At 41.0% G+C, this 26290-nt stretch overlaps 1 protein-coding gene across 1 annotated transcript in view; it reads right to left on the bottom strand.

The window, feature by feature from the left end:
* Positions 1-26290, bottom strand: part of ARHGAP20 (Rho GTPase activating protein 20) — a 54726-nt gene that overhangs the window by 16045 nt on the left and 12391 nt on the right. The window contains 5 exon segments of the mRNA XM_012569650.5: positions 1852-1929; positions 4614-4698; positions 5671-5712; positions 7533-7682; positions 12771-12941. Coding sequence (XP_012425104.5) covers positions 1852-1929; positions 4614-4698; positions 5671-5712; positions 7533-7682; positions 12771-12941 — 526 coding nt within the window.

Below are 26290 nucleotides of genomic sequence, written 5' to 3'. Positions count from 1 at the left end.
TGTAGTTTTTATAACTGACATTGAAAAGTCATGGAGCTCCTTTCAAGTGGTTCTCTGTGGACAGAAATAAAAAACCTTGATACAGCACGTAAGGCAGAGCTTCTTTACAGCCAGAACAATCCTACCAGGGGAGTGGGTGTTTGATTGATATGCAGGCTACAGCTTAATTTATTTAGCTTGTTTGATTTTATTGCTAAACTTATGATACACCTCTAATGAAAAAAAAAAAGCTTTCTGCTATAAAGAAGCAGCAAAAAAATGTAGTATATTAGCTGGGCAAATAATTCCGCAGGCAAGATGTTACATCTTTCAGATGGCTTTCATTCTTTTTCTACTTGAAATAAAAATGTAAAGAGGAAAAAAAGGTTGATTGTGATACATATAAAAGAACACAATGCTGAAACCCAACCAGCTCCTTGTCCTGCTAATCTCAAAGTATTCTCTTTAAATATTACCATTTTCCTCTTTTTTCTGTACACAAAGTGAGGAAGCACAAATGACACCCATAAAATGGTTAAAAAATTAAGCACATCACAATAAAGACTTGCAGTTATAATAGCACTTAGGTCTTCTGATTTTTTGGTGCAGAGTGCGGGAGACAATCTGCAACTAAAATTCAAATTTGAATTCACCTTTTATCCTTTTCACCTTGCAATCCCTCTATTGACTCCAGAGATTCCTTAATTAAATGGACTATTGGATTCTGAGCCAGGGCCCCAGCCCTGGTGTAAATGAGATGTCTGAGCCATAACAAGATGGGTAGACACAAATTGCTGTGCCTGGGAAATGCCAAGCTAGCGGAGTAGACTCCTGCATTAAAAGCCTGTGTAAATCAGGGATAATGGATGCTGAGGAAGGAAAATTCTTAGGTTACTCCAACTTTTGCTCTGAGTCTCCAGAAGCCCCAGGGAAGCATAACAGTGCCATTTTGCTCATCATACTTGACTCTTCACACTCAGGGCTGTGGTAAGGAAAGACTTGCCAGATTCCATGTAATGAGACCAACATATGCATCACGAGTAAAACATTTTAAAAAATCCTGTTACCCAAACAGCAAGTTGATAGACCAGTTAAAAAGCTGTCATCCAGGAGCTTCTATATGATCACTGGCACTGGTTGGAGCCATGCTGTGAAACACAGTGAGAGAGCTAGAATTCTTATCCCTGGCACTGATCCTCTACCACACCTGAGGCACTATCTAGTCTGGTTTAGGACAAAGGAAGCCAGCTGAGGCAGTACTTGATCTAGCAGGGGTCACTGCATCTATCTGGTAACTACCCTGCATCATCATAACTTCTGTAAAAGCTTTTTTCCAAAACAGTTTCAGGACACTGTTTAAATTGGGTGCATTCAGATTCCACACAATCAGTTAGTTATATTTGTGTACCGCATAACTCCAAAGGTTCATGGATATTTGGAGTACCTGACTGGGACACTTGAGAGCAGTGCAGTCTGGGGACACAGCTGATCATGCATGTCTGCACATAACAGGCAGACCAGTAGGCTTCTTGTTCACACTGAAGCATGCAAAAGGAGCTTGATCAAACTCTCACTTCTTGTGTCAAGATATCTCCTCTTAGGCATCAGCAAAAGAGATTTAAAAGCAACTTGAAAAATGACTGATCCCTTACAGGGATGAGAGGCTTACTCAAAACTTTTAAGGCACTTGATAATCTCTAGAGCTCTATATGTTAACAAGGCACTTCTGCTGCATTTCAACACTTCTGAACTACTATGTTAAAGGGTTTAATTAATGTTCATATCCTAAAACTTGGGAAAAGTGCAAGGGAAGATCCAATTGTTAAAAGTAACTACAAAGAAAGACTCATTAAAATTGGTGAAAGGACTTACATTAATTCCCAGCTGCTGTAGGGCCATCAGAATTACATCATTTGCTGTATCAACATTGGTTACACTTAGGGTTTTTGACTGTGAACGGAAAAAAAGAGAAGGGGAAAGTCGCATTAAAAGTTTGGATTTGCAAAGAGTATCTGAAGTGCAGCAGCTCTGCATAATTCATTCTTAGAAAAAATGAGAATATCCTGTTAAAATTTTGCTTGATAAATAAATTATACTTCATAGATAAAGGTCCAGCTGTCTGAGACCAAGGTTTGATTCCTCTGCTTTGTCACATACTTTCTGTATTTGCTTCCTGCTTTCCCAACAGCTCAGTCAGAAGAGAGAGTATTACAATTACTGGGACATGACTTCCACATTAAAATATACAAGAAATCAGAACCACTAACTGCACTTTTAGACACTGCATAAGGGAAACATAATGGTTTGATTAATTTAAAAGCATGGAAGTTTCCTTTGAAAAAATGAAACATTTCAGGAGTTTTTTTCAGTGAAACATCAATTTTTAGTTTCTGCCCTTTTCAACTGAAGATCTCCATGGTAAGAAAGTATTGTACACAGGCTGTTCATCCCCATAACCTTTCCCACATTCTATATAGATTTCTCAAAGCTAGATTTGGCTTAGTACCAGAAGCACTTCCTCTTGGTAATGTTCCATCCAGTTACAACACGACCTTTCCAGTATCCTCCAGAAACTGCTGATAGGCAGTTTGGAAAAGCACGAAGCAGCAGAGACGCCACTTTCTAACCAGCTACAGCGACCTGCACAAAGTGCCAAGCTTTGTGTCAGCCAAAGTGCCACTTCCCACAGCTGTCTTTCCAGAGGGAGATTTCAGCACCTGCTGCCTGGCACCAGCGTGGCTCCTGTTCTGCTGGGCAGTGCTCTGTACCTCAGCTCCATGGGCTGCTCCAGTGCTTGCAGCACCACACCCACGCCAGCCTCGCTTCCCAGCCAACTCCCACTCACCAAGCACAGGTCACAGAGCCCCTGTTAGAGGCTGGCTTGGCTCTGCCACCAGGACTACACAGCTTGTGATTACAGCTGGCTCATATTCAGACTAAAGCCTTGGCAGAATCAAGGCAAGCCACTGCAACAAACCACCCAGGCCCACCTTAAAGAACAGAAGGCAGCAGAGACGGGGGTAGATGTTTACTGCCAGTCTCAAGACAGTCTGCAATACCCTGACACCTTGTGTAGCATGTCAGTTTTATGTTGGCCATAAGACGTTCAGGTGAAACAAACCCCTGACATTTTGCATTTAAAAAAGATCGGAGCTGTACCTTTGTGTAAGACCCTGACAGTAACAAGCTGCCATGGCAATGAAAGGAAAGTAGTGAGAACACTGTGGATCTTGCTTCGGGACAGATCTGAACACTCATACCATAAAAAATTTAACATTTGCCTGAAGCAATGACATCTGGCTCTCAGGAGTAGGTCAGCACATTTGCATAAGTTTTGCCCTTGGCTAGAATATAGTTTGTACCTTGTGTTCAGCCTTCCCTACTGTCCAAAAATGAAATAATTCTTGGGTATCTGCAGCTGCTGTAGCACAGGAGCCACAGCACCATAAGAACTACGTGCATCACAAAATTTCCATCTGTTCCTCTCTGCTTTATTACTGATAATATCTACAGTGTGTCACTCCTAGGACTGTCAGTATCAAGAGACCATATATGGCACAAGAGCTAATTATAGCTAAGGAGAAAAGACACTGCCCAACAAACCCTGGCACAAGACTGCAACACCTGAGCGCATGCATGATTTATAGACTTTTACACCTGAGTAGACCTTGATCTGCAGGGCATTTGAACTGTCACAATTATTAGTATTGCTTATTAACTTTTGTCTTAGCAACCTGGCAATTCTGTCATTGTTTACCTTAATAATGATTTTCTGGAAAAAAAAAAAGAAAAAGGCAAACTCATTTATGCTTACATTTATGCAAATATAAAATTCTAAGTGGAGAGTCATTATTGGACAAAGACTTAGTGTGAAATCTAACTTCTGTGAAAATATCTTATGCCCTTGCCCATGCTCCTTAGGATTCTGAACTGGAAATACAGATGTCACAAGCACAGTTAGAAAGAAAAGACAAAAAGCAGAGGAAGAATGGATTGATTATCACCAAATGCTAGGGAATGCTAGGATATCCCTATGGAACTGGCTACATACAAGAATTTAACTTAAATTGGTTAAAAATTATATAGTCAAAAATGTACAACTCACTCTGCATGACCTTCCCTTACCATCTACTCTTTGCCTACAAATTCAACAATATCAATTATTTGATGATTAACATGCTTAAGGCAACTTCAGGGTGTTCTTATACACTGCTTTACTGACTTAAGATTATTATAAACAATAAAACAATTGCAACTTTTCAGAATTTAATGAAGGCAGCTATGGGGTTAGGTAAGTTTTACAAGTAAAAAGAAAAAAGGGAACATTGACATTTCCGGAGATGCTTATGCATAAATTATACTAGAGGTGTTTCTTGGGACTTCACACTTTACAGTCTTTAGTTCATGTGCCAGAACCAGTATTTCTTACCAAGCACACTGCCCTTAAAACGGAATTTGTGTATTAAAGACATGGAACAAGCATTTTGGTCTCTCTATGCCACGACTTTTCTAGGGGTTGAATCCTTAAAGGAGATTGCAAACCAGAGGAAACCTCTCAATATCCAAAGGATGCAGGTGAATAGCACTCATAGGTGATGTGGATTTAGACCTCTGTTTAGCTCAAGAACACTTACGTATGCACAGGTTCCCACGTCCTTTGCAATTATCGTCAGAGGAATACTTTTAGGATTGTCTTTTTCCTTTTCTTCTCTTATTCGACTGACAAAACAAGTACAAAACAAGTAAATTTTTAATATTGCACACATAAATAGCAAGATATAGATTTATACAGCAATCAAGCAGTAAGTAACTCGGTAAGAAGGAGATTGTTTGCAGATGTACTGCAGTAGAAAGACCTCTGAGGACAAGAAAGCCTCCAGCGGTATCTGGAATGGAGGCTGACTGTGGCCTGCAGTAATGCCCTCTTGTACTGAAGTTCATTGCAGAAATCAGAGTAAGCAGCAGAGAAAGAAATGTAAAAAAATCAAGCTAAAACTACCCATCATTGTGATGCCTGAGTCTGCATTACAGACTCCTACTGGAATCAGTTACATCAGTACAGACTAGTTCAAAGGACTGAACAGGAGAACAGTGAACTGGAAATCATCCCATCAAGGATAATTTAAACAACCCAGGTACCCTGAAGAACCAGGTAAAGACACAAGCCTCAACCAGAAGAACTGGGCGATCAGAAAACAGAACCACCACTAGTAGTGTTCTGTCCGAACACTGAACAAAACAAGTCAGCTCTATTTATGCAAACCCTCCACCTTACCCTCCAGCACTGGGCATGTTTTTTCAGAACAAAATACAGCCAGCCTTGAGCAGGACACAGGTTAGAGCAGAGGTTTCTGAGCTGGGCTTGCTTGAATGCCATCACCATGGAAAGAGAGAGCTCCAGGCTCAACTTGAGCCATGGTGGCAGATGCTCCTGCTGCTCTGTTGGGAAGGAACAATGTGTGATAGGAATTGTTCCAGTTTTCTCCTGAGCACAGAGAAGCAATTCCCTCCTTGCACAGGGATTGTTGCATAAAGCACACAACATCTTTTGAGGGAGAAGACATGGGATTTTTTTTTCTTAATATTTGAAAGAGCTTATCTATCATGATGGCATAAGCACCCACAGCTTCGGAATCACTGGTCTAGACCAGGACTCTTTCCAGTGTCTTTAAAGAACATATAATAAAGTACCTTTGCAAACAAGACAGCCATGTTTCCTTTTGTTCTGCAGACCTGAAAGAATTAAAGGAAAAACAGGACAAATTAGCCATCATTCTAATACCAAAACAGTCCTTCTACAAACCACAATGAAACGGACCTTTTCTTGGTTGCAATTTCATAAATACCTAAAAAAACAAAAAGGTATATCCAGATTTGAATGAAAAGTCTGCTTCTCTGCAAAGTCAACTGAAAAGCCTGCCAGGGAGATCAAAAGTCCCAGGTACCATTTTTGCCACAGAAGGTAAAGCTTCACCAGTGAATTTCATAGGAAATGTGTTGAACTCTGAAAGTAATGTCCAAATAGAAGAGAAAGACTCTTGAAAAAAAAAAGCTTAATTCAAAAGTTTAAAGGTATTTCCTCAGGTACACAGATTTCTTTCCACTCTAATTCTTATTTATTACTTGTTTTATCAGTACATCACAAAGTACATAAAAGCCCACTGTACTCAGTAGGGTTTAATTTTGGACATTTGGAGGCTTATCTCATTTATCTTTATCTCATGTGTATACTTGGAAGGATAAAAAGCTGTCCAGTAAAATATAGCTAATAATATGACAGTTCAAGGAATCTAACCTAATTTTGCTTCAAATTTCTTGATTTAAATCCTATCCCAGATGTAACTGCTCTTCCCGCTGCTGCTTTTGCAAATCAAGTTTTTCAAATTTACACAGCAGGCATTTAGGGAACTACAAGCCTACTCAATGATGCTGTGAGAGAAATGCACTTTATAAATGTAAAAAATATGATTCTGATTTGGTTATTCCAGTTCTGGTGGACAGACATCTGTGCACTCATGCATGGCCCTTTAGATTTTTCTGTGTACCTCCCGACATCAAATAATTTCACTTCTGTAAAATCTCTGGCTTTTTTTGACTGAAGCTTTCCTATTCAACGACATTCACTTATCTATAAAGGATCACATACTGTCTTAAGATCAAAGCTCCTGTTTATTGGCAAGATTTCAACTGAAAACCAACAGAAAATTTCATCTGTTTCAGGACTATTAAGTGTAAAAAACATAAACAGCACAACCAGCTCAGGAGAGTGTAATTTGTAGACAACATTGTCCTTAGGTATGGACAATGGGACTTAGAAATTAAGCCAGATACTCCAGCTTTTGCTCTGTGTTGATAAAGAAGGAAATGCAATTCCTAAGACTCAGGCAAAGCAGCTGGGATTTCAGGGGGATGGTGCCCTCCCTCATCCAGAGTGCTGAAAGAGCCCTCCCGCTGAGACTAAAATTATCCTAATCACTGAAATTACCTCTGCAGCCCTTATGTGTCTTACAGTCAATGCTGCAAAGACAGCCAATTTTTTTTACTTGATATTAAAATTCAGAGATTCTGCTTTAAGAGGAATTTTGACATTTTCTCTGGCACAATTGAATAAAAAAGAGAAATAGGACAAAGGTCAGTATTTCAATGTAAGTTTCCTGCTACTTCCAATACATGGCTTTCTGTTTAAAATTGTCATACAAGAGTGTTTTTGATCCTTTCATTATCTTGGCTGTTTAATATTTGTAGTTCATCTTAGTAATTAGCCAAGGTGTTTGCTGAGATATAACAAAAAAAAGAAGGTCATTTCCACTGAGCAAGTTTGCAGCACAGAAAGTGCTTTGTCAAATCATGTATTTTCTCAATTTTTAAAATGAGATGGAAGACGCGGTAATGGAGGGCAACTTGCTCAGAACAGTGGAAGGAATTGGTTTGAGAATCAGCAAGTCCTGCTCCCCACATTCACTGGTGCTGAAACGAATCTGTGATAGTCTCATGACCTGTCACCATAGAAACATTCGCATAACTTGTTAAATAAAATACATCTCACTTCTTACCTGAAATTTGCCACACAGTTTGTGGTGGGCCAGCCCAAAACAAAGGAGCGGTCTGGGTCTGTGCTGCCCTCACACACTTCTTCTGTACAAAATGCTGTCCACATCTCACAGAGACGTGCTTGGCACTTCAGTTTGAAATGAGAGTGTGACCTGCAGGTGGGAATTCACAGGTGTGTCACACACATGAAAACACAGACAACATATTTAACAGCTAGAGTTTTTCTTCCTTCAGGCACATGAGAGGCTTGCATTGGAGCTGACAGAAGAAGCACTTCTGCTTCAGTTAAAGAAAATGTTTTATTGAGTTGCATGTAAAAACAATTTTTCATTTAAATGGGATCAACAAATCTCTTATTTGTGGAATAAACAGATTGTTTCTGGCATCCCTGTACATGCCCCTTCTCGGGGGAAAGCTGTCCATGTCTAGAGTTGCCCCCCAAATCTTGCTATGAGGCAAAGGTTGCCAGTTGTATTTGACTCTCCTTTCAGTGACTTTAATGCTTGAGGAGTTCGCAATACAGTTCTATTGCTTAGTCTCAGAGCCAAAAATGATGATGAGTTTAAATAGTGACAACTAGGCCAGGGCCAATGAAGCAAACCTGAAGAAAACACAAGCAAAAAATTGCCATTTTTGTTAACTACAGCACAGGCACCACACAGCCTTCACAAACTTTCTACACGGTAGCTTTAAAAACACATCACTTGGAGAATGAGCCAAGATCATGTGCATTCTCAAAATATTTACTCATCTACAAGGAAGATACATAATTTTCCAAATTTCTAAAAACTTGGTCCTTCATATGTTTTATGCTACTAAACAACCGAGTAAAGGACAACTTTACAGAATTTCACATTTTTAACTTCAACTCCTTTCTTCCAATAGATTTCCCTTTATAAGTATCCTTCCTTTGTAGGATTAGCAAGTGCTAGGGCTATGTGAGAAACAAGTAAAAACTCCCAAAGCCAATCCAGCTCTGCAGCACGGCCAGAGCCACTCACTTCAAGCCCTGCAGAATTACCTGACCTGTGGTTCTGCTGGGCCAGCAGGGAAAGGCTGGAGGAAAAGATCCCCTCCCTGAAACTAAGAGCACATCAGCTCATCACTGTGTTGCAAATGTGGATGGGGACAGTGCTGGGCACCATGGTGATTAGTGCTCTATAAATAAATATGCCAGGTGAGCAATTTCTTAGGGCTTTGGCACACACAGACTACCTTCTCTGAGATTAGCCTTGTTTACAAGGTATTTGATTTGGGACAGACTGAACTAACACAGTCTGAAACATGAAAGCACTTGACCCTCATAGCTTTAAAGAGGACAGAGATGAACCTGGCTGGTCTGAGTTTTCCAGCTGACATTGTGCTAACAGATGTGGTGGGATAGAGCAGCACATTCAGAGGAAGGTCAAGAAAAAACCATCAGTACTTATCAAACCTAAGGCTATGGTGTCTCCTGACCAGCTGAACACTTCACCTCTCTTTATGGCATTTTGCATCCCAATTAAAGTACAGGAGCATATTTCAACGTGCTTGTTAGCAAATCAGTTTATGATGCAACAAGTAAAGTGTGTCAAAAATACAAAAATAACTGTATTCTGACTGACCATGGAATGAATTGTGAAAACGTAGATTTACAAGAAAATACAGCTGTAAATTCTAATGTAGATGTTAATAAATGGATGTCTGGTCTGACTCCACCAAATCAATCTGTTGACCCTCCCTTTCTCCTCGACTTCTTTTTGCCATTACCCAGTACAGATTGAGCATTCTACATGCTGTTTCATTTTTTTAATATTTACAGTCCATAAAGCCACATCCCTACAGCACCAATAGCGGGTGTCAGCAGGGTGTTGGCAGAAACACAAGGATGCTCTCCAGTTATGCTTGATGTATATTCTTCCCTTTTTGCCATGCCTAGTCACAGCTTTCAGCTATTATCAGCATTCAAGGGGCCTGGTTTCCAGAGGTGCTGAAACAGTAGCCTCCATTAACATCTAAAGAGCCCAAAGTATAATTTTATCCCCATCTGCCATGCTCTTTATGCAATCCATGGATTCTTAGCATTTGTGAAACATGGGTCTTCTGTTTAACTGACAAAGCATTACCTTTAGAAATGAATATATTGCTGTCTAAGGAAGCAGCATGACAGAACATTTAAAAAATGGGTAGAGTAACAATCTAATGAGTATTGTATATTTCTAAGGAAGTCCCCTAGCAAATGTTACTGTGAATAACAGGCAGATTCCAAATCAACTGAAATCAACAGGAAAATCATATAGATCAATGCTATAGATACTGGCACACCCCAAATTATGCCACCTCTGCAAAGTACACACAGTTCCTTTTGCTTAAAATTGGATACCTTGCAGCCAATAACAGATGGAAGATTAATTTCTGTCCAGATTTGCTAATCTCCTTAACTGAATTCTCTGACAAAAGCCTTTATGGATCTACTGTGAGACTGCTGCTGTAATTCCATGTATGAACTCAGGCATTAATTTCTATGTCCAGCCACTTCAGGAAAATACCCTTAAAAGGCACGTATACGTACACAGGTGCACATCACAAAGGAGAAAAAGGAAACCATTTTTCTGTGTCTCCTACACAAAAATGTACCTTCATCACTGAACTAACAGGTCCTTGACATATTTACTCTGCCAAATAAAAACATACACTCTCTGTAAGAAATCTAATCAATATATAAAAAAAGAGTACAACGTTTTACGTACTTGACTTTGGTTTAGTTAGATAAACTCTTTCAATAAATTCATAACCCTCACATGAAGGTAGTGAAGGACAGGGCACCAGAGGAGCACAGCATGTGAGTACCATTCTTTTTTTTTTATAAACTAGTATAATGCATCATAGGAAAACGATTTTGTATTTCAGATATTATTAGCAAAATAATAGCAAAAAAATGAACCCAGAGGCCCCTTGTCCAAAGTCATACATGGAACTGTTATGGAGAGGACTGACTTACCCTTCACAAATTCCAATGGGAGCAATGTCAATTTGTTTCCTTTAAGTAGGAGCTCAGCCTTGTACAAGCAGTTTACTCAGCAAGCTCAGAGGACACAAGATACTTGTTCTCTTTAGCAAAAACCTGTACCCATTTGCTGGTCATACAAAGCCTGATTGTACATGAGATCCATTTGTACAGTGACTGGTCACCTGCAGCTGAACTCCCACCTGCAAGGGGCCCAGATGGACTGAAGATACCTTAGGGGCTCATATGCCCCAAGCTGAAAAACTGCTTAAGACAGAATTATTCACAAGGAATAATTCTGAGGTTAAGTCAGATTCAAAGGTATCACTAATTCTGTCCTAGTCTTACTGCTTTGGCTCTGTACCAGCTATTAAAAAGTCAATAGCAATCAACAGTCACGACCACATAGCAATGCACACATTTGGGTTTTCCTTCTAGGAATCAGCATTGGCATTTTAGTGTGAGACAGCTTTAAAAATGCTGATTTTTAAGTAGTATTCATTAGTGACAGCTCTGATGCTTTAATTGCTGACAGGGCAGCTGTAGAGAGAACATCCCAATTAGTTCTTCAAAATACATGAAGTAAAATCACTCAAAATACTATTTTTGCCATTTCTAGAAAAAACTTGCTCCCCCCTCCCTTTTTCACATGCAAAAGCACAAATTGTTCTCTTCCACCTTTTTTGAACATTGTTTCTCTTCACCACATTAAATCACATGCTGTAGGAGCTGTTATTACTCCCTGGGGACCAGATTTTTGTGCGGTTACACCAACTAGTGCTTTCCTATGCAAATAGTCCCACTGGGACCCAGCCAAACCTGCAGTAACGTGCAGCTCAGGGCTGTAACACAGCTTGTGCTCAGCAGGTTGACCAGGGAGGGGGCTTTATCTCTCCTGACTGTACTCTTCTACAATTAGGGAGCTAAGTTAGTGGAGCATGCCCACTGAATAGCCAGTGGACAGAGAGAGAGACTCCTCAGAGCATGACTCCCCTCACCCACCATCAATACTCTTTCAGCACAGGTGAGTTTGCCACAGTAAGGAGCTGGTTTTGCCTCAGTGACTGTAAGAGGAACCCAGAAACCTATGTTAAGTTGCAAGTATTTAACTTTACAGCTGAAATTAGGTGAGGTGAATTCCACCTTAAACCAGCAATAAACAAAAATCAATACAGTAACAATGTGGTTACTGCTAGTGCTGTTAGAACACCAAGATTTCCCCTAAACATCCTTATGTTCTCCACCCACCCATAGCAGAACATGTTTTGTGTAAAATGTCCTCTGTGTTGTCACACCACATCAAGTGAGGGAGTTCAGCCGAGGTGGGGGGGGGGGGGGGGGGGGCTTATGTTCTTATGTTTATTATGTGTGATTCAAACAGATACAGCTCGGATTTCTACAGAAAACACAAATTTCTTCTGGCTTTTCCCAGAAGCCCCTGAAACAATTGCTTAAGCAAAAGGACACATTGCAAAAGCCCAGGATTCACATTGAGACTGCCCACCCTGTGAAATCACTACACAGTGCCTAACAGACTGAAGCTACATCAGGATTTTTTATTATTATTTCTTCATAACCCATAACAACAAGTGAAAGCATCCTCTAAAACTGCCTTAAACCACAAATGCCGCATGAAGCTGGCATGCTCAACACAGCTTGTAAATGTGATTTGTGAATGGTAGAGTGAATAATCAGAGTTCAACAGCAAGCCTGATTACACATGAACACTACCCAGACTGCTCAGCATGGCTTCCCCTGCCCCATGCTCCTTCTGGCACAGGACAACCTACAGAGACAGACACTGCAGTGCCGCCTGCAATCTCTATTTTTAAATAGCTGCTCATCCCTGGTGTGTATCAAAGAAACTTCCATGTAAAGGTTAAAACCTCTAATCCCTCTACAACACAACCACTGGTGTTATCCAAACCCCACAGGACCTGTCTTAAACAAGAAGTTGAACACTGGACATAGCTGAGCGCCAATGAGTCTTTTGTGACCCTGCACTCCCAAAGTGGAGAAGATGACAGAAAACAAGAAATATATCAAAGAATATCTAATACTTCCATAAAATGTTGCATTCTGAAATTCCTTTATGGCTATAAAGCTTTCAAAGGTCCCTGGAGAGGTCAAAATAAAATGTTCCTTATGATTTAGGGAAGATTTGCTACTATAAAAGCATTCTGGAAATCCATGCTACGTTCCACTGAAGAAAAGGTCTGCTCTGCAGGAGCAGTGCCTGAGGGGCCTTACTCACTTGGACTTGGCAACAACCAGAAGGTCTGTGAAGAGGAAAAGGTGTCTCTCCTGGGTTTGCAGACTTGTCTTCAGCTGCACGTGGCCGTCCAGGATGAACATTCGGTTGTGGCATATGAAAGACTGCACAAGGGGCCATGACTCTGGGCTGATGGGAGACAAGCAGCCTTCCCTGCAAAAGGACATAAAATAAATGGAATGAAGGAAAGCAAATCAGCTACTTGGCTGAGAGTGAGAAGCAGGCAGTGACTTCCCATATCTACTGCCATAAAGTAATTTATTTGACCACATTTCAGTGAAAGGTGAGAGGCACTTACAGGATAATTCAGCAATCAGATTCTGACACAAAATCTTTTAGGGACAGTCCTCACTGAACTTTTACAGCCCAAGCTGTAAAAGCTGTAGCATTTAGCATGAGTAGTACTTAGCAAAGGACAATAATATAGACACAGCCCTCCCCATTTTTGCCATTTGTATTTGTTTCCCTTTGTATTGAAGTCTTTGAGAAAATATTTCATCTCCAAGGCTCTCAAAATAGAGAGAGGACACAAACCGTGTGATAAACAGAAAACTGCACACCCGCCTTGATCAGAATAGGACTCATACTCAGGGTTAAAAGCCATTTATAGAAATGATTGAGAAACAATGACATAACTTGGCAGGATCAGCTTGGCAAGGGCAGGCTGAAGTGAACAACTTTGCAATTCCAGTTTATTCCTGGCCTCACTGGAATGGATGGAAAACACCTAATGACTTTTCTGGGAGAAGAAATGGAGCTTATATGGTGAAAGTCACAAAACAAAATGGGGGAAGGGGGAGGAATGAAAGAAAACAAGAGCAAGCAAAGGAAACCTTCAGAGAAGGTCATAAACCTTGTATCTCTCTTAGAGCCTGTATGACTCATGACCCTCCTCTCCTAAATACTTGTGGATGGATTATACAGAAAGTTATTTAGGAAATCCTGACAGCTGGGAGGGAAAGGATAAACTCTAAGATTGGCCTACATTTGCAGGACACACTTTCACTGATGTATAAGGAGCCGGCAAGGATCCCTACCTGCTGGGAAGGGCCTTGGAGTCCCCTTTGAGACTCAGCTGAGAATCTTCAGTTTTTAAAATAATTCCTCAACTTGTTTTGTCTTAAACTGTGTCTTAATCTTGTCTTTCATTACCTACTCCTTCAGGGAAGAGAGAAAGAAGAGGAATGACTTACAGAATGAATAATGCAAACCTAAGTTATTTGGTCATTCCTATGCAGAAGGGGTGTCCAGGAGTGTGGAAGTTAAAGCAGAGGGAGGAATTTTGGTCCAGCATAACAGGGATACACACTGTGTGGCTAGCAACAGGAGCCAGGGGAACAACAAGTACCTCTCCTACCCTGCCACTCCCATGGGACTAGAAATTGCCACCTCACCAGTTCATCAATGAGTGTTAGATAACTGGGACTCCAATTCATTAACTCCCTAGCAGCACTTGGCACAGAAACTCAAGCAGAATTCAGAATGCTGATGAGTCCACCTGCATGAAAGCCATGCATGGCTTTTACTTCAAAGATTAAATCAGGAATACACTCACCCAGTAACAACAAATGTGAGGACAACCCTTTTCATGTTACACTGCTGTAAGCATTCTTACAATCATATGGTTTGTTTTTTATGTCTCCATATAGGTAATTCTGTTTGATAATTCCCATCTGTATGTTTTCTACATCATTATTCATAAACCCAGGAGCCTTTCAAATTAAACCAAGGAAATCTTTGCCATGTTGGTACACAAATGAAGGTGTAGTAGGTTTAGTAATGCCAGAAGGTCAAGCAAATTGAACTGTCTTTTGAGCCAGTGCCTTTTAAGCACATGTGTCAGCTGAACTCTAATAAGCAATCTTACATACACTAATATTAGATCTTACCTGATAAGCCTTATAAAAAAAAAAGTGCCAATATTTTCTTCAAAGTGGGAAAAAAAAATCAAAGCCATTAATTTAGCCAGAATATTCTAACACCCCAGGAACAAGGAGCATGGAGGAAATTCATGTCAGCAGTGACAAAAATGTCTTTTGGAAAGCAGGCTTTTGATCCTCTCAATTAATGTTCCTTTGTTACAAGACATGAATGAAACCCAAGTGTTGTTACATTGAAAATGCAGATCAGCAATATCTTCAGGCATAGGGATTTATATGAGAGAGGTATTTTTGCAGTTCAGTTTTTAATGGCTCAATGATTTTTCTGGCCATTAGATGGGTCTAATTCTGAAAAGGTGCTAAGTACATAAATACTGATTTTTTGAAAATTCATTTCAATAAAATTAGACAAAAGTCAGGTCAACATGATTTCTGATATAAATAAAAAATGATAATCAGTGATGTAGGTCTCTCTCTGCCTTTCCTGTGTGTTCCTAAAAATCACTTTATGATTAGCAAATGTAAAAACCCACACAGTAACATCTTTCCATTTTGGCAGAAAAAAAAGCTGTTATCCAGGTTTGTAAAGAAGGAACTGTGAACTGAATCAGTCATGTTCTATTTTGTGAGGAAGCAAGGCTGACACTGCGGTTTCAATGGCATTGCCATTATAAAACTCTAGTCTTAAGTGGACATTTTTCTCTAAGAGTACTATTTTGGAGGGTCTGAAATTTCCATGTGGGATTTTAACTAGGAAGAAAATTCTGTAATTGGAGGATATCTACAGAGATATTCTTGAGCTCTTCAGAAAAATACTAAAATCACAGTGCTGGATGAAATTAGAAGAAAGACAACTGAAGATTTCTCTCTGGATGTTTCTGGAACATAAATTTTTATATCTCTTGTTTTTCAAATGAATCAAAATAGTAGTTTTGTGCCTATTCAAAAGGCACTATTATTTAAAAGACCAATGTTGTAGGTGAAACATATGAGGGTGAAATCTACAGTAGTCAGCCACATACTGAAAAACACATCCTGGCTGCATTCGGTGTAAAAGCAAACATCAGAGCTCACTTCATTGATCCTGTATTTACCAGAAACCACAGAAACACAAAAAATACTTCTTCCCCCCGAAGAGCTTCCTCGGGGTTTTCAATAAAGCTGAATGGCATTACCCAGAAAATGTTTATTCTTGGTGTTAATGGAGATGTCAGCTTTATTCTCTGTTTATACTGAAAACAATGAAAGAAAATACATTTTGAAGGAGAGCTGAACACCCATGCTAAGTGCTTACTAAAACCATGATCCAAATGTTATTTATTCCAATAGGAAGCTTTCCCCTGATTTCAGCTGATCATGACTTCAGCCTATCATTGGTTTAGATTAAGCTCTAAGATGCCTCAGGGGAACAACCTGTTCCAAGGTAGCTAAGCTGGAATGAACTGCTGCAGACGGCTCATGCTCCACCCTAAACCTCACTCCATTGTTTTGGTTATTGTTCTCTGCCAGAACTTTCTCCACTGATGATCTCTCTGCAGCCACGGAAGTCGATTTCCTCTTAGGATGCAGCACCAGAACTCTCTGCACAACTGATACCTATTGAAAAAAAACGCCATTTCTCTTTTTATCCTCTGAAGTCCTTCTCAAGATCTAGGTGAGAAATTCACCTTTTCATCAGCAGACCAGTAACCAAAAGGCTGAAACCTGAACCAGCCCAGTCATGTGTGAAGCTGCATTTGGTGTGTCTAACACATACATAATACCTTTCCAAATTCCTCTTACAGTGAACAACTTGGCCTACACTCATTTCACAAATATGTCCTGTAGGTATAAATCCTTCATACCTCCACTGGTGCTGAAGCTCAAGTAAGGACCAGAGGCTCTTTCCAGTTTTCATACAATCAATCACAGAAACATAGAATATCCTGAGGTGGAAGGGACCCATGAGAATCATTCAACCACAGAGTCACAGAATAGCCTGGGTTGGAAGGGACATTAAAGATCATCTAGTCCAACACCCCTGAAAGAGCAGGGACAGCTTCCTCCCTATCAGGTTGCTCAGAGCCCTAACCAACCTGACTTCGAATCTTTCCAGGCATGGGGTATCTTAACACCCCTCAAGGAAACTATCTTAGAGGCCACTTTTAGGTACTGGAAGACTGATCTAAAGTCGCCACAGAGCTCTTCTCCAGTTCCAATTCTATCAGCCTTTCCTCTTAGGAGAGGTGTTCCATCCTTCTAGTAATCTTCATGGCTTTCCTCTCTTGGCTCCAGTAGGTTCATGTTCTTTCTATGCTGGGGACCCCAGAACTGGACACAAAGCTCCAGGTGGGGTCTCACCAGAGTGGAGTAGAGGGGGAGAATCCCCTTCCTCGACCTGCTGCCCATGCTGCTTTTGATGCACCCCAGGATGCCCACACGTGGCCCTCCTGGCTGCCAGGGCTGTGCTGACCCATATTCAGCTTGTCACTGACCAGGACTCCCAGATCCCTTTCCCCTGGACTGCTTTCCAGCATCTCACTCCCCAGTCAGTCCCTACATCCACGGTTGCCTCATGCCGTGGTGCAGAATTCAGTGCCTGCCCAGGTAATTGCCTGTATTTCTTATTTACCTATGTCTCTCTGCAGGGCTTCTCTGCTTTCCAGGCAGGGAACAGCTCCTCCCAGTTTGGTATCATCAGCAAACTGATGTAAGTGTACCTTCAAGTCCTGTGTCCAAGTCATTTAGGCCGACAGTGAAGAAGATCAGCCTACAGGCGTAGAGCTTGCAGCTTGCAGCATAAATCTAAGCTTGCTTTGGCTACAGGCTAGAGAGGCCAGCAAGCAGAGCACCTGCTAACCTTCTTCAGAGTGTTCAGAGACATCAGATTTACTTTGTGTATCTCAAAGGCCAGTTTCGCATGGCTCTAAATAATAAGCAATTAATCCTTTAGGAATAATAACGCCAATGAACTTTCAACTTCAGTGTCTCTCAGTAAAGTACTTACTTCACCATCACTGAATCACAGCTTTGGGCTAGAGCAGCCCACTGAGAGAAGTAGGAACTACCCATATTCTTCCAAGGCTAGTGCAAACAGCAGCTATCTGCACCCTGAAAAATGCCTACAGTGAAGCCCACATTATGGATTTTTGCCAAAATGGATTATCCGTCAGGGAAAACATGTAATTTGTGACCAGCAGAGATTCCTCCAAAAGTAAGCAAGATCTAGAAGATCAGTTCCTCCACTTTATTAATAGAGCTTATATTAGAAATCAGGTTACAAGACTTTTACTTTTTTTCTGTGTCTCCTACTGTGATCCTTAAGCTCTTAAAGAGTCCTGTAAGAAGGAACTTCAATAAGAGCTCCATCTCCACTGCCTGTTCAGCACAACCACGCAAAGCACTGCCGGCCTCAGGGACGAGCATTCACAGCTCCCATTGCCACAAACAAGGTAACACAGACAAGGCTCACCCACACGGAGCAATCTGCAGCTCAGAGCCCTACTTAGACAGGCAGATATATATAGCTATAGATATATATAGAGATAGAGATATAAAATCCTCTGCATTTTTAAAGGTGCTAACTGCTCCTTTCTGTCACTGCCTCCAAACCACAACCAGTGCCCTCGGTGAGTCACACATGTGCTCAGACCTGCCCACTTCAAATCTTCATGACCCTGAATATGCACTTCATCTACATTTGTATGGTACTTTATTGTAATAAATAATAATTAGTCTTGGAGGGCGAAAGCCCAAAAAATATGAGCTTGGAGGGTAGGAGTGTTTTCCAGGAAGGTGGTAGGTAAGATGTGGGCCAGCACAAAGCTAGTAGGCAGTTGTAAACTTACACGGACTATTTATAGAAGGGACTTTAATAAACAAGCATGAAACTCTCTTAATCACATGGGCTGCCACCCCATTTCTGAAAACCTGCTGTCAATTGATCCCCGCTATGCCAAGGGAGCTTCGTTCTGAGGATGCTGGGCATATTTGCATGCTGTTATCTTTGGTAAAACTTATGCAGTTAAAGCAGCACTTTGTGAAGACAGTGCAGCATTCCAGAAATAGCAAGTCTATTTTCTGCAGCACTCCTTTAAAGTCCCCTAGGCCATCACCATTGTGGGTACACAGCTTTTGTACTATGAAACAAGTGAGATCTGCTTGGTTTTTCAAAGAGCATTAGTTGCTAAGATTCACAATGCCTGCCTGATTCTACTTTACAAGTGCTCTTTATTGGTTGCAACTTCTTTTTTACAAGTAATGTATTTGAAGAAAGTAATGTACTTGAACAATATGGGGCAGTCACCTCACACCTGAATTTTCCCTTATGGACAGTGCCTCTGGATCTCATAGGGAGCCCTCTGACCTGGAGCACGTAAGTGACCTGGCAGCCTCAGTTCACAGCTTCCAGCACAGGGCTGTCCTCATTCTACACAGGCAAGCAGCTGGACCTCAGAATATTATACCCAAGATCAAGCAGTGAATCCCAGCAGTGACAAAGCCTTCGCATCAAAATGTGCTGTAACCCACTCTCCAGCACTGTCAGGGCAAGCACAAGCATGGACAATGGAAGGAAGATATTTATTAATTGAGACTGGGAGCAAGTTTTACTCAGATAAATAGACAAATTTACATTTTAGGGCAGAAATTAAGGTTAAAACTTATATTTATGAAATTGGATATCACTCCTCTGCTTCTAAAACTCAGTGTGCACATTTTAATGCAATATATATTGAGAAAATTATTCCAACTTAAATTATAACAGGATTCTAAAAATTGTCTTGTATCATCTCTGCATAATGTCAAAACCTTATGAAACAATAAAAATTACTATAGAGAATAAGGTGGTTTGCACTAAATGTTTCAGGTGCTGAGGCACATAAACTACTTTTCTGCAGTCTGGCAGTAAAATATTACAGCTGTAGGGTAAAATGCATCATTAAAACAAAATCCTCACACTTTTCAGGATGGAAGCTTGGCAGCTTAACTGTAAACAAAGCTGCACTTAAGTAATTTTTACATAGCCAAAAGGACACTATTCTCTGCAGAGCAAGCATGCAGTTCAGCGTGGAGGCTGGAGACAGGAAACACTTGTGGTTTGGTTTGCTTCCAAAGCTTTTTGTTTTATTTTAATAAACAGCTGCAAGGTGTTTACTCTGAAAATTTAACACAAGGGCAAAATTTTCTATTGGTATAAATTAGCACCATACGTTTTGGTTGTATTTTACCTCTTTCCACCAGAAAACAATTTAGGGCAAGTGATGTAAATCCTATTGAAAATCTCTTGCAGTGTGGGTGTTCTCCAGTCAGTCAACAAGTTCAAGGGGTTTTGGTCTATGGCCCCCTAAGCAAGAGAGACATTTGGGAGAGGACACATTCACATGCAGAAGTCAATAAAAGCTTTTTGGCCTTTGGAAGAATCAATCTGCTGTTCCGCACTGGAGTTCCCACTTACTTTTACTGACCAACTTAGCAGCACCACCTTGAGTTACTTTCTCTTTGCAGTTGCACGAGTGAAATGCCATTACAGTCAGTTTCTACCCAAACAGAAATTTACTGTTCAAATCAAGAAAAAAAAAAAAAAAAAAAAAAAGGGAGAGAGAGAGAGAGAGAGAAAAAAAGCCGCCAAAAAAAGTGACCTTTGGAAGAAAAGTGATTATAAAGAAAAAAAAAAAAATAGTAGGATGAACTGAGGGGAAATAAAAGCCCAAAACCTAATACTCCAGCTCTACAGTTCTGCACCATGGATGTCTGGGTTTTTGGGCTACCTTTGCTACTACTAACCAAGCTTCTTCCTACCTGTTCTGAGAAGGCATACAAAGGAGCACTCTGGAATCTCAGTCCCACTAGAACACCCAGTATTATTTTAGTTGGTTGAAGAGATACAGTTTTTGTCCTACCTTAACTTTTTTGAGAAGCAGTAATTGCAATTAGGAGAATTAATCCCACTTAATTACAACTGGAACATTTAAAAGCCTGACTCAACTCCATTGACTTTGTCTTACCTCATGGATGAAACTGAACTTTTATTCAAAATGTGTTTTCATATATCTTCTTGTAAAGTGTATTACAAGAGCCCAGCACAGGTCATGTAACAGCCAGGAATTCTGAGTTACGAAAAATAGCTAGGACATTCTGCAGATCTCTACAGAAACAGGTAATTTAAAGCTGATGTGCACATGAGGTATCAAGACCGGTGTGGACATCTTTAGAAATCCCTTCTGGACCATCATGATGGCTATCAGTGAGCCTACATGTTTCTGCTGACCCTAACATCCCCAGCTCTGTGTCACACAGGCTGCAGATTGGTAAGAGTAAGGCACTTGTGTGACCATGTCCTTTCAACAAGGAAATGGCATTTTCTAGCTGACTGCCTGGGTTTACTGCCTGTCAGTCACCCCACTCAATCATTGCATAATACCAGTGGGGTTGCTCATGGCCTCTCAGAGTTTCACTGTCCAATAGCCCTTCCCCTCTAGGCTCTGATTTTCCCATTGTTGAAGAAGCAATTCAGGTAGGTAGGTTTAGATTATATTTTAGGAAGAATTCTATACTGGGACTGTACACTGGCACAGGTTGTCCAGGGAAGTTGCAGATACCCCATCCCTGGCAGAGTTCAAGGCCAGGCTGGATGGGGCCCTGAGCAACCTGCTCTAGTGGAAGGTGTCCCTGTCCATGGCAGGGAGCTTAGCAGATAATCTTCAAGGTCTCTTCCAACACAAGCCATCCCATGAGTCTACAAACTGTGGGACACAGTGGGGTGAGCTCCACAAAGCCTCACCACAGACATGAAGAGGGGATCTGCTCAGGCCCTGTATTGGCTGCAGTTTGTAAGAACCACTTATCTGAGACAGATGACCAATATGGGTGCCAACATGGAAGACAGGACTGTCACTTCATCTGTCCAGTTATAACAGGAACAAATCTGGCTTTGCTTTGCCTCCAGGGCTTTGAATTATATTTTGATACTTGTACTACAGCACAGGAATTATCCTATTACAATGAAGAGGTTATTTAATATGCCTGCTGCTGCCAGCTATGGCAAGTGTAGTGACCCAGATTCCTTATGAACATGCATGGAGCCACACACACCTGTTGCTCTCCCAAAACTCGCTGCCCACCTATTTATTCAAGTTTTTCACAGAGCTACTCAGGCAGATTAGTCAGAGGTTCCTACTCCACTAGTGATCTGAGCTGGGGAAAAAAGCTGTTAGAGGATCGCCCACATCTCTGTGCCTTTTGATGATAATTACCTGTTCAGTGTTGCCAACAGTTATGCTGTACTGGGATGTGCAAAAGCAAAACTCCAGGTGTTTGGTAAGCTGTCTGGTCAGCAGGACAATGTCTAAACAACAGAGGCACTTGAGAGGTCAGGAAGCCTCTGAGATGATGTCTTTCTGTCATGGATTTAGAGTCTTTCCCCTGAGGCTTATTATCCTTTATTTGATCTAACCCCCAGTACTCAAACACTAAAGAGTGGGCACCGAAGATACCTAAATACAGACTGTTATTCCCACAATGTGATTAAAACCCCTCACCAGCAGCTTTGTGCACCACGAGGGTGCAGCTGGACCAGCAGAAGCAATGCCATGGAGAGTCCAATGGGTATTTAACGCTGGCCCCTGTCTGAGGGGGGAGCACCAGAGGGTGCACATCAGCCTGCACATCATTAGAGCCTTTCTGCTTGTTTACACAAGATAAATGATCACAAAGCAGACTGAGCAAGTTGGTCTGTGATTTCCTCAGGTATGCTGTTGCCCAAACTGCTTGGCCGGGCTGTCAATTGGCAGAGATTTTATTGTCTAAAATCAGTGATACACAATGGCTGGACAACAGCTGCATTCTGCCAGACCTCAAGGCCTAATCCAAATAGTCCTTTAAATGGGCTGCAGCCAAAAGCACATGTGGACACTGAGACATCTGGACAAGCAGAGCCCTGCACTCAATTCTGATGAGCACTGCCCCTCTCTGTCTTCACACTGCCACAACTCTCTCCAAAAGGGAATTGGCTTAAGGTGCTGGTGTTAAACTTTAGTAGTTTATTGTAAAATTAATCCCTTGTTTAAACTCCAATCCCTCCAAAATCCTGCTTCCAAGCCTTCCTTCTTCTTAGCTCTCGTCCTTTTCTTTTAATAAAAAAGCAGTATATCTCTGAAAGCTGCAGCTCATTTCGGTCTCCAGATGTACAAACATCACTAAAACCCAGTTTGTAGGTCGTAAATTAAGAACTGAGGGGTTTTATCAAAAACAAACATATGCACACATACAATCACACACAAAAAAACTCGGAAAAAACACAACAGAGGAGCAGGATTGCCAGTCTCTGAGTTAAAAGGCCATCTGAGGCCTCAGAAAGTTCACCTTGTTAACAGCTAATAAAGTTTTATCCTCAGCTATTATTATGTAAAAGTAACTTTTGTGTTCAAACACATGGTTTAAGGAAGCAATACTCCAAAGTTATAATTAGTTTTAATCAAGCATGAATTAGATATACTAGAAACTGACAACTTGTAGAATATCATCACAAGTTGTTTTAATTATACTTCCATTAAAAAAGAAGATAATTAAATACAAAATAGCAAATTTTTTAAAATTACTATTTTTCTACAAATTCATATATGTTTACTTTACATAGGGAAACATGACATATTGAGGGGAGAAATCCAGGACAGTTCTCATACAGAGATTTCTGCCTATTCTGATTAAGCACAAAATGTTAAAACATCAAAACTTTTCATGAAATAAAAAATCTCAGAAAAAATCCTTATTTCGAGGTTGAATTAAATCTAAGAATTAGATCCAGAAGCAAAGGCACCTTCATTTGCCTTGGTGACTGAGTCTCTAGGAAGAGGATTTTCCCTCCTGTTTGATGACTAGCTGGATCCAGCTGGGATCGTACCTGTCCACGCCAACTCCCTCTCTGCCTCCAAGCCCAGCTCTCCCCGATGGCGGCGTGCAGCTGCTCCAGAGGCAAACTCCCACTGACCACGTGTGGAAGGCACACCTGGGACCTGGCAGGCACACACAGCATGGCCTTTGCCCCTCACAGCCCTGCAGACTCCCTGGCGAGGCACTGCCTGCCCCAGCCACCCCGGGCTGCCCCTCAGCCGCGTCCCCGCCAGCAGTGGCACCATGGCCGGCCGGGCCGTGGAGGCCCTGGCCCAGGGTGCCGCTCCTCCGCCTGGCACGGGCAGCCTCTGCCAGGGAGGTGCCATCCACAGCTCCAGCAAACGCTGCCATGGTGCCTGGGGCTGTGCAAGAGCAAGACCCACCTCCGCAGGGGCAGACATGAGAGCGGGCAGGAGAGCTTCTGCATCAGGGCCTCATCCCGCGCCAGCGGCAAAAACGGCCGTGGCGTGTGGCCCAGGCCCGTGCTCCCTCCCCACTGCCTCACCAGCCACACTCACCGCACAGAGATGAATTACACTGCAAGGCTAAATTATTCACCAGCATGGAAATGACTGAAGAACCAGCAAAATTATCGCAGCTGAAATATCTATAGAACAAGCTGGTTACTTGCAATGAACTTTCATCCCCTTCGTCCCTGCCATCAGTTTTGCCTGAAACACCAACTACTCACCTTCCCTGTGAAAAAAAGACAGTTAAGGCCTTCTGGCAATTTATATTTATTAAAAGTCTCTATTTTTGTCTTCTTCTAGTCCCATAGCTTGGATCATCCACATTTCTTCTGACTAAAACCCTGAAAACACAATGTCCAAGACTCTGGGAACACTCTGTATTTGACTTGTGCCAAGTGGAATGTATTACTAGATTACACATATGATCTTCGTTATCTGGGATATTTAGCCTCTGGCACAGGACCCCTAGAAGATGACATGCCAGAATCACTTACTGTGCACTGGAAGAAGGAAGAACAGCCTCTCTGTGAATGGCATAACATTATTTCTATGTAAACAAGGGGAGAAAACACCTTGGAAACTTGTTGAATCTTCAGTTTTTACCTTCCACTTCTCCAACCATAAAAGCCACATAATAAAATTGAGTAGAGGTAACATTTTAGGAACTTCCTTTTCAGGTTCTTTAGGGATTTAGTCATAAAACTTTCTAAAAAATATCCTTTGGGATTTTTTTTAAACAGCCTATGTTCCAGCTTACACCAAAATAATATCATAAACATTCTTCCTACTGTAAAAAAGATTTGTTACATTTTCAACACCTTTAATGTGTAGAGACACAGATTTATAAATGGTCTTCCAGACTCAGAAATTGTGAAATTATATTACTTGGTTTCAGCATGTAAAATTATCACTTTCAAAGGTCTGTTGAGGTGTGCAATAGAAAAGGGGAAGCTGCTGGCACTGCAGCACAGAGTTTGGTTGCCCCTGTGAAATATTAGAGATGCAAGCAGAAGACCACCAATGCGGAGCAAAAAACTTGTGTTTTGTCGCGAAATTGGTTTGAGAGACAGCAGAACAAAAGCTGAAAATTTTACTTGAAACAAGTCTTTATTATTCTGTATCAATTATTTGGGATGACAATACCCCATGCTTTAAATCCAGGCCTCAGATATTTCTGTTTCAAGCATGTAATTTGTATTGCATTGAATTGTATCATTAAGTTGTGCAAGTTTCACTGAAAGACACCAAGAAAAAGTAAGAGAAAGACTACAACTGTGGGACAAATCCATGGACAAACATAACTAACCCAAATCCTTTGCTGATTTCATACACATTAATGGAGTTAACAATCAAATTTATTTTTTCTGCACCTGAATGTGAGCCAAGAAAAATACCAAAAGCTTACTTTTCCAATGTATTTCTACAATAACCTTGCTCAAAGTGCTTTTGAAGAGTACATCTGATGATGTAAAGAGTCTTTCCATGGCTATTCATCACAATTTTGTGATGAAAAAGAACTTGTGATGAAAAAGAACAGGGAAAAAAGGAAGAGAAAAAAGAACAATGTGGCAATGGTGGTCTGCATATCTGCATCTCTTGGATGTAAGGGCCCAAATTCCACTATAATATTTGTACTATTTACTATGTTTCTCTTCTGCTGGCAGGTACAAGTCAAATGAGACATGGATTACAGCAAGCTTTCCCTTCTGCGCACCACCATGCCACACAGCCATCCCAGAATTCTTCAACAGGACAAATATCACATGACTCCTTCTATAGGATTGACAAGGCAGGGAAAATTTGTAATGAAAACTGAATGTTCATTAAATCAAATGATACAGCTGAAGAAAAAGATGACAAGCTTTTAAGCACACAAGACTTTTAGACTTGCTTCTCTTTCAGGACAATGTCACAAACAAGCACTGGTTTTTCCAGCTAGATCATCTTGTCTTGTTCACATCCTTGTGTCATCACAGCTACAATAACACTACCATCAAAACCCTTAGTCCTCTGAATGCTAAATAGTCATCTCCAGATGTCACAATGGTTTCTTTGAATAAATAGCATTAATAAACTTTAAAATGCCCCCGAGTAAGTCTTTCCAAAGTGCCACTACATTTTATGAAAGTGCCCTGTGTATAAACCAGGGACACCTGACATATAAAGTGGTATAAAAATACAAACTGACTAGGCTTCTAAGTATTTCCTGCCCTTTTAAACTTTGCACTTGTTCATTAATTTCAACAAATATTGAGGTGAGCCAGCTGCTGAGGTGAGAGTATTC

The sequence above is a fragment of the Taeniopygia guttata genome, chromosome 1, assembly GCF_048771995.1.
Source record: "Taeniopygia guttata chromosome 1, bTaeGut7.mat, whole genome shotgun sequence".
Lineage (NCBI taxonomy): Eukaryota > Metazoa > Chordata > Aves > Passeriformes > Estrildidae > Taeniopygia > Taeniopygia guttata.
This window is presented reverse-complemented; position numbering and strand designations above follow the sequence as displayed.